Here is a 9,795-nt window from a genome sequence, read left to right as displayed (position 1 = left end):
TTCCAAGTTTTGTGTAGAATTAGATCATACACTGTCTTGACCGTTAATTATCACTAAATTAGATGTAGAAAAAGATTAGTTGACTGGAATTAAAAATTGTGAGATTTTACACAACAAAATTTTGTTACAATCTTCTTCAGCTAGACAATGATCACAATTTTTGTCATCAAGATGGTTAACAAAAAAAGTGTGAAAATAAACATAACGTCGTAGAGTCCTGGATTTATATTAAGGTGTGCGAAAACTCGAAAAGAATAAAAATGCTTGAGTTAGCAAGAGTATAGCCATTAGATAGAGATGATAAAAAAAAAACCCATGAATTTGCTCCATTATTAATTGCTCGTCATCATAGAATGTTGTTGTAAAGATTTACAAGCAAATAACCAATCTCTGCTCGCTTATGAATGACTACAAATGAATGAATAATAGTAACCCCCCTCCCCTATATAAATGTCCCCTTCCTATCAAAAACATTCCTAAATATCTACATCCCTCCAACTATGAACCTCCATCGTCATCCCAAAAGATATAAAAAAATTACAACAGAAAGAGTGGAAAATGTAGGGAAAATACACCTTGTAAGTCATCCATTCAAAGAATACGAGTCTTTATTGGTTTCAGCTTCAAGCCCATGCTTTCAGGGGAAAGCAACTCGGGTGAGATACAAGATGGACTGAGAGGACTTCTCGGGCTTCCGTTGAGATGAGACGGCCTGTACAATCCGTATCCCATGAGAAAGTATTCCAGTGGGACCAGCATGGCATGCGGCTGTTCCTCTGTCACCATTGATCCACAAGATTGTACCTACAATTTATCAATCCCTTGTTAACAACAAACACTTCCATTGTGTACTTTCATTTGACTCAAAAGATACAAGCAATTCTTTAGAGAATTGTTTACATATAGAGTTAGGCTATTCCAGAATTGTACTACATAGAACATGGAGAGGTAATTCTGTGATTTTAGTTTGAGATGCACCCCACCATACTCCTCTCTCGTTCTGTAGAGAGCAATTTCTCTAAATAGCCCATTTCTTCCATATAACTACGCAAGGCCAAACTTCCTTTTTTCATCAGAAGTCATCTCTTTGAGCAAAAGTCACTCAAGAAAATCAATTATATCTTATAACAACTCACTTCTGTCTCAGGCAGCATAGACCCAATTTACCCTATAATTATTGAGGGATACATCACACCAAGTCTATCCAATCTATATCTCAAATGGACGGGATTAGGGCAAACAATAACAGATCTATATCATGGTGGCTAACCGCTAACTTAATTTGGTTGAAGTGGTTTCAGAACTGGGGGAATATGTTCATGCATTAATTGAATCAACCAAAACTGGAAAAATCTTGATAAGAAAGACTTGTAAACTAGGTAACCACAAAGAAAGCATGTTTAGAGTCTTGTTAGTTTCATGCAAATACCTCAACCAAAGCACTGCATCTTTTGTCCAGTTTTGAGATCATGTGAAGGGCATCTGCATGAAAAGGAGATTCATCCCCAACAAATATCAGCGTCCGACATTTCAGTTTTTTCAATCCTTCGCTAAAGTCGGTCCTCCTGCTTGTTTGAATAATACGAATGGGAAAAAGACAGATGATTAAAAATAAGCACAAGAAAGAAGAGTAATTCATAGAAAGGTGGGAGCTTGACAAGCAAACTTGCCACAGAACTCACCCATTCATCGTCTCTAAAAACCGTAAGACGTTAATGCTCTGCCTCTCATCTAGTAACTGAAGAGACAAGCAGTTGGTTAACAAACATGGCCTAACGAGAGAATACACAAAAAAGATGCAATGGAAAAGAATGAATGCTAACCCTTCTGCATGCTTGCACTATGTCTGATTCTGGGACTTCTGCACTGCCACGAACTTCCTGCATATAATGCAAAGTTCAAAACAAGCTACCACAAAGCAACTTAAAACTGTGAAGTCTAGATTGGAAAGTAACATCTAAGCAATACCTTACTAAAGTAACGTTTCAGCAGACACTCCTTCACCAAGCCACATATTCCATAGAAATAAAGCAAATTCGACAAAACCTGTAAATTGATGAAATTAGTGCACAACTTTTTGTATATAAGATCTAGCATAAGATAGAGAAGGCAACAAACCTTATTGTACAGCCATTCAGTCCATGAAGGTCCTTTGCACAGAGGTGACACAAGTATCAAACCAAGAACACGCTCTTTGTACTTCAGCTGTAATACCAATAACCTTCATCAACTATATAAATCAGCTAAGATAATTATTCAGGCACCGTAACAAATATGCGAACAACATACAGCGAATAGGGTAAGTATGTAAGCTCCTGCTGTTACTCCCATGCACATCACTGCACCAAGCCTAAACAAGTATAACTGCTGTCAGAATTAACTAACATAGAAAGAGGTGAAAAAGTTACAAGCAACAGCAACTTTTGCATGAAGAGCATGAGTATCATACACACACATGCGTGCATGGAAACTTAGCTTACCCAAAAAAGTTGAGAACCTCGAGGATCTGGTCAGCTAAATCTTCTGCTGAGGGCACAGGATTATCTGGACATAACGCAGCAGCTCCTAACTGCAACAACTCTTGACAAGAGTTTAACAAGTATTATGTGAATAATAGGTCATTTACAACACTGCAACAAAAAATTACACAAAGAAAAAATATGGATAAAAGCAGAATATAAAGGAGACCATACACGAAGAGTTACAGACCTCGTGTCCAGGAGGGCTAATATGGTAGATGCAAAAGTTGTGGAGCAACAAAGAGGCGGCCTCAGGGAAAAAGAATAATCCTTGGAAACAAGACATATCTGTTCAATAATTAAACAATCACAACACATTAGCTAGAATGTCAGATATACTAAAAGTGAGAAACGAGAGTTACCAATAAAAGAAAGTGTGAGAATAAAACTACATGAAGAGAAAAGGAAGAAAAAAGGTATCTATATCATAATATTCAATTTCATCACGAGACTGTCCATTAATGAGTAAATGCAAATCCACCTATCCCACTTTTATGAACCCCCATGCTTGTCCTCCATCCCTCTCTCTGAGTGCCTTCCACTCCAAATGTCAGGATAGAAAAAAAAATGGAAACTTAAGAAACATGAGACTCAGTTGTGTGAGTCTCCATGTGCTCCTTCCAAACTCACTCTTGTGGTGGTTGGAGTAGTGAGAAGAGATAGAGGAACCAGTGTCTTCTCGTATCATAACAATAGCACGAGCAGTAACTATCATATATAGAACTTTTTAAGATACCAGCCAACTACTCCAGCTTCTAGCATGAGCAAATCACATAATGGCAACATTACTTTCATTGCAAACCTTCAAATTAGAAACAAGTTTTCGCCACAACACTTACGATTTAAAGCCAAATCTGGATATGTAACCAATGCTGGCTTATCTCTGTCTCCATAAACAATGACAGACACAGGGCCGTAGCCTGTTTTTACATGGTATTCCTGCAATCAAATTAAACAGAATGCATCATCAAAAGGAAGCAATAGATACACAAAAAGAAAATGAAAATAAGGCACGGAATATCGGCTTATAAATGAGACTAACTTGCTGGATATTCACAATAAGCATAATCTATGGACTTCCCAAAAACAAAAATAGAGATTTCTAGATAAAGTTAAAAGAGATAATTTGTCATGTTATTACTTGCTTTAAATGAATAGATTAAAGCAATATACATAACTTCTTCTTATGTGATATAAAACAAAAGGAGGAATCCAGATAGGATTTCACCTTAAAGTAGCTTGACATGTGCAACTAATTCTCTGACTTCTTTCCAGAAACAAAATTAGATCTATACAAGTTCTGGTACTTTAGTCTAATACTACAGAATAATACCACCCTACTATTTCAATCACTTCCTTAAGAGGCTAAGAATCAAACTCAAACACAATATTCTTTACTTCAAGTCTTCAACTCTTTACCCATTTGTATTATTTGAGCACTTAAGATAAAATAGTTTAGCTACTTTGTTAAATAAATAAAAAAGTAAAAGTTGAGAATGAAATTGATGATTAAGGGTTCTTCAAAAAGCTGACAAGAAGTTTCAGGAGGGGAAACATTCACTGCAATGATATGAATTTTGGAAGTCAAAAGCATATGATAAGAAGTGAGTAATATTTATACATAAGAATAAATAACTACAATAAAAAATGTGGAGAAACCCAGAAAATCCCAATTTCACATATAAAAAGACAGATAATTGCAAAAATAAAACAAAAAAAATTAACTAAATTCAATCCAAAATGATCACTTCAACTTAGAATAACAGTAGTTGCCACCATAATACACCATAGAGAAAAGTCCACATTTCAGGTAAAAAAGAGGTCATACAACAGAGATAGCATAGTAATAATATCCAATATACTAGAACAGTCAAAAAATTCATATTATATAAGTTTTAGACTTAGTCATCTAAAATTAGCAAAATTCAAGCAAAAATACTAGTTAAACAGCACATATTGAGTCAATAAAAACGAATAAATTAAGAATTTCAAATATCCCAATTTCCAATTTTCTGAATTGCAAATTGCCAAACAATTACAAGCAAACAATCCAATGCATTTTGAAGAAATACCCAGAAAACGAAAAACCAAGATCTATAATACCCAGTTGCTAAAATCTTCAAACTCAGAAAATAAAATCCCACAAATGCAAGAAATAGAAAACCAAAATTCCACAAAAAAAAAAAAAAAAAATTAACAACAAATTCTACATTTCCTGAAAAACCCAGAAATGAAAAACAAGAAATCGAACCTTTCCACCAAGATAAATAGTTTCCATATCAAGAGAAACTGAATCAGTGCTGGAAAAATCCGCCATTATTGAATAATTTGAAGGGGACAACGGCTTATTTATTTCTGGGTAATCTTCTGTTGTTCTAAAGCCGGTTTCTTTTTGGGTGTCCCCTCCTCTTTCTCTCTCCTCTGGACCTCCAAACTTCGCAGTTTCTCTCTCCTCTTTATGGGTTTGCTTCCAGAAATTCAGACCTCAAGCTTTTGATCGCTTATATACAAAGCTTTCTCTCTCTAGAAAATTTCTCTCTCTAACACTCTCTTTCTCTCTCTAGAACTCCGAAGATCCCTGCGGTATAATCTCCCACCGACGCCTTTTTGTAATTTCTCTGTAAATTATAATTATTCTATCATATGAATAATTCTAATAATTTTTTAAAATATACATAAAGTAAAGGAAGAAGAATGAAGAATTTTTAGTAAAACGACGACGTTTGCGTCGGCTCTACTGATGATGTAGTTGACCGTTGAGCTGGAGGTATCAAAGTGTCCAATTTTCTGTTTGAAATGGAAAATGATATGTAATGGTCCATGTATGTAAGTTGTAGGTGAAGGTATGAAAATCCAATCAATATTAAGCTGGATGAACTGTTAACAGAGAGTAGTTTTTTGGAGGTTTTTTCCAACAACGTTTGGATTAGGTTATTCACTCATACTTTATCTCATATTTTCTCTCTATCTTAGGGTCTATTGACTCTATTCTCTTCGACGTAAAACAACTGAACTGATTGATTCAACTAAACTGAACTGAATTGAACTAAATTACGTTATAACTAATAATAGTGATAATAATATAACATAATATTATTTAATTAATAATGATTTATTAGTAATAGTAAGTTATTAAATAAAATTTTAATAAATAATTAAATAATAATAATAAATTATTGTGAGATAGATGGAGTAGTCCGTAATAAACAGATAAACTAATAATTTGACGAACAAAATTAGAATATCGAAATATAGAATATACTTTATCACCCAACGCTTAAAAAGAATGCTACAAATTTAATATGATGTGTACATTAATTTTCATGTTTTTTTACTGTAATTTTCAAAAGAGTTCAAAATCTTTCCTTTTTTAAAAAATCTTTTCTTTGTCGTTGATCGGTTGTTTTGATTGCGCTAGATTTTGATTTTCCTATAATTATGTGTCTTTATGCTTTATTTTAGTTTAGATTTTGGACTCGGAAAAATAATCCTGATCCAATAAGTATTAGGTTATTTTTTTCTTTCACCAAAATATTTAAATAGACACACGTTATTTTTAATAACAATAGTAATATATAGGAGTAATAATAACAATAATAATATAATAATAATAATTTTAACCATGATAGTAATATTTATAATAGTAATAATATTAATAATAATAATAATATTTATTATCAGAGAATTAAATGACTGAACTGAACTGAACTGATTTCAACTGAAATGAACTGAAAATAAGTTGGGGAGAACAAGCCCTTATTCTCATTTTTTCCTCTTTAAGAAAAGAAAATCATGATACGTTAGATGTATAAATACTAGAACTCTTCTTATATATAAAAAACTAGTTACTAGGCCCGGGCTATATCCCGGGTAAGAAAAAATTTCATTTATTAATATAATACTTTATGATAAGAATACTAAATATATCTTAGCATAGTGGTTAAAACTTTAGTATATGTACTTGAGGTCTCGGGATCAAACCCTATACTATGCAATTTCTTATTTTTTTTATTGTACATGGATTACATAAACTAAAACTTCCTAGGGAGAGCGCCACGTGGCACAATTTCTTGTTTTCGCACGCCTTTTAATATATTTGTATAGATGTAGTAATAGAAATCTTGTAGATTATTAGTTTTGAAGCCTATGTAATACACAAAATATAGTCAATAGGGTGAGGTCAAAATTAATAGACATTAAATGATACTATTAATAAAATATTAATAGTAGTAATTATTATATTTACGTGTTTGGTACTTCGTGAATTTGTTTATTAATTACATAGTTTCTGATTTAGTTGTTTTATACATGACGTCATGATCACACTTTTTTAACATAAACTAGTTATTAGGTCCGGGCTACGTCCCGGGTAAGGAAATTTTTTATTTATTAATATTATAATTTAAGATGATAACACTAATTATTATTTGGTTTAGTGGTTAAGACTTTAGTGTATGTTCTTGAGGTTTCAGGATCAAACCTTACACTATGCAATTTCTAAATTTTTTTATTGTTGTGGATTGCATGGAATAAAACTCCCTTAGGGAGAGTGCCATGTGGCATCGTTTCTGGCTTAGGCACGCCTTTTAATATATTACTCACTCCGTCCCAATTTAGTTGCTACATTTTGACCGTAGACACTATTCACGTCATAACTTTGACTATCTTTTACTCCTTATACATAAAAAAAAAATATATATATAGTCATGTTGGATTTTATTTGATTCGTCTCAATTTGTATTTATTTTCCAAATATATTATTTTTATAATTTTTTCATATATGTAATTCAAGATATTGATGTTTGAAGTTGCATCTCGTAAACTGTGATAAAGCAAATGTAGCAACTAAATTGGGACAGAGGGAGTAGTATAGATACTTAGGAAATACCCTATGAGTCTGATAATTAATCTAATTGTACATAGTAATAATGGTATATGGGTAACTAATTATTATATTTTTGGATAATAGTTATGGTTTTCCGGTTGATAGTTTTAAGGTCTGTTTGATTCAACTCATTTTTTCTTATCTTATCTTATCTTATCTTATAAGATTTTATAAAATCTTATTTGATCTTATCTTATCCGATCTTATAAAATTTTATATAAGTTACAATAAGTTGAATTGAACAGAACCTTAATATTTGTTTAATTGGTAATTATGTTTATTAAATGATAGGAGTATTATTTTATCATGGTTTTCGGATTAATAATTATTTTAACTAATATTTTCTTTTAAGATGGTGTAATAACTAAATATATTGGATAAGAATTATGGTATTTGGATAATTAATTATTATGTTTCTAGTAATAATTTATCGTCTTTTTCCTTTTTTTTAGAGGAATAGGGTAGGGGTGATTTTATTGATAATAAAACTTTTGACACTTACAATCATCCCGTGGAGTCACTAGAAAACAATAAAAGTTAAAAATAAACCTAGACATATTAGCATCGTTTCTGATCAGGTTTGATCTCCTATACGATGTCTTTGCACCTTTCTCATTAGAGCTTCATTGGTGCAACATCTTTAGGTTAGTACTACTAATACATTACTAGTTTTCGAGACCAGCATCCCTTAGACCAACGTTCCACTAGTTCCATAATTCTACAGCACAGAGCTTCCAAATTTGTGTCACTAAATCTATACACAACAAGCACACAACCAAAGACATGAGGGAGCAATGCCCCTGTTGTGTTCATGAACATGATGAACTGAGTATTCCAACCCTACCTTGATAAGTTTGTGGTAGTTCTTATTTATGACATCTTGGTATTTCTGAAGAATTCAATTAAGTGAGCATAAAGGACACTTGAGAAAGGTGTTGGAAGTGTTAAGATATGAAGAAAAGAAGTCGTGTGCAAAGTTGAAGAAACGTGAGTTCGGGTTGAAACAAGTTGCCTCCCTATGGTACATCATTTATGAGAATGGAGCCTCTGTTGATCCCAAAAAGATACAAGCTATTATGGAGTGGTCTAGACCCACCATTATCCTTGAAATTCAGAGTTTTATTGGTTTTGCTGAAAACTATGGAAGATTTGTCCAAGATTTCTCTAGGATATCTATGCCCATAACTCGATTGGTGAAAAATCAATTAAGTTTGAATGGAGTGAGAAGTTTTTCAAGAGTTGAAGAAGCGTCTTGCCTCTTATCCTGTTTTCACCCTCACTTTCGGTACAGGAGGATTTGTAGTATTCAATGATGCTTCTAAGCATGGATTAGGGTGTGTCTTAATACAAAATGAGAAACTCACAACCTATGCTTCTTGACAACTCAAACCCCATGAGCATAACTACCCAACCCATGACCTTGAACTAGTCGTAATTGTGTTCGCTCTCAAAATATGGCGACACTACCTTTATGGTGTTCCATGAAAAATTACCGACCACAAAAACCTCAAATACATTTTCGCACAAAAAGATTTAATTGAACCTGAGTCAGCATAAGTGGCTAGAACTCCTAAGATACTACGATATAGACATCCAATATCCCCCTGGCAAAGCCGGTGTTGTAGCTGATACCCTTAACCGTGCTAAAAGAAATCAGCAATGATTTAAGAAAGATGAAAGTGGAGATTATTCAGCGAAAAAGGGATGCACACTTGTATGCATTGGAATTGAGGTTGAATCTATTGGAAGAGATAAAAGACGTACAAAGTGAAGACTTGGAACTTGAAAACATAAGGAATGATGTGAAAAGAGAAAATCACTGGAATTTGTGATACAAGATAATGGCATGATGAGACTTCAAAGTAGAGTATGTGTCCCAAACAATGAAGCGTTAAATAAGAGAATTATGGAAGAAGCTCACAACAGTCCTTTCTCTATTCACCTTAGATGAAGCAAGCTGAAAAATGATCAAAAGCAAACATTCTGGTGCAGAAATATGAAGCAAGAAGTTGCAGAATTTGTGGTAAGATGTTGAATTATCAAAGGGTAAAGATCAAACACTAGAGGCTTGCAGGATTGTTGCAACCATTAGATGTTCTCGCTTGGAACGGGGATTCGATCTCAATGGATTTTATTATGGGATTACCACCATCATCTCGAGGAAAGAACTCTACTTTGGTTGTTGTGGATAGATTGACAAAATGCTCACATATATTGGCCATTAGAAATAATTGAAGCTTGAACAAGCTAAATGAGTTATATGTGAGCACAATTGTCAAGTTACATGGGGGTGTCAGGTGACATTGAGTTTACAATTGTTAACAACACAACATATGAGATCCATCAAAATGACACCAAATTCTTTTAACTAAACTGTCATGATCTTTTCTA

General features: G+C 33.2%; 1 protein-coding gene across 1 annotated transcript; it reads right to left on the bottom strand.

The window, feature by feature from the left end:
* Positions 1 to 304: 304 nt before the first annotated feature.
* LOC104883678 (protein NDL1) lies at positions 305 to 5,129 on the bottom strand. Its single transcript, XM_010668227.4, has 11 exons — positions 4,771 to 5,129; positions 3,359 to 3,458; positions 2,710 to 2,807; positions 2,481 to 2,569; positions 2,290 to 2,350; positions 2,119 to 2,205; positions 1,969 to 2,046; positions 1,824 to 1,880; positions 1,683 to 1,738; positions 1,430 to 1,565; positions 305 to 804 (listed from the first exon to the last, which is right to left on the bottom strand). Exons 1-11 carry the CDS (start codon positions 4,834 to 4,836, stop codon positions 592 to 594), a joined length of 1,041 nt encoding a protein of 346 aa, XP_010666529.1. The 5' UTR covers positions 4,837 to 5,129; the 3' UTR covers positions 305 to 591.
* Positions 5,130 to 9,795: the final 4,666 nt, after the last annotated feature.

Source organism: Beta vulgaris, chromosome 8, assembly GCF_026745355.1.
Source record: "Beta vulgaris subsp. vulgaris cultivar EL10 chromosome 8, EL10.2, whole genome shotgun sequence".
Lineage (NCBI taxonomy): Eukaryota > Viridiplantae > Streptophyta > Magnoliopsida > Caryophyllales > Amaranthaceae > Beta > Beta vulgaris.
The sequence above is the reverse complement of the archived record's forward strand: the minus strand, read 5'-3'. Positions and strand labels throughout refer to the sequence as shown.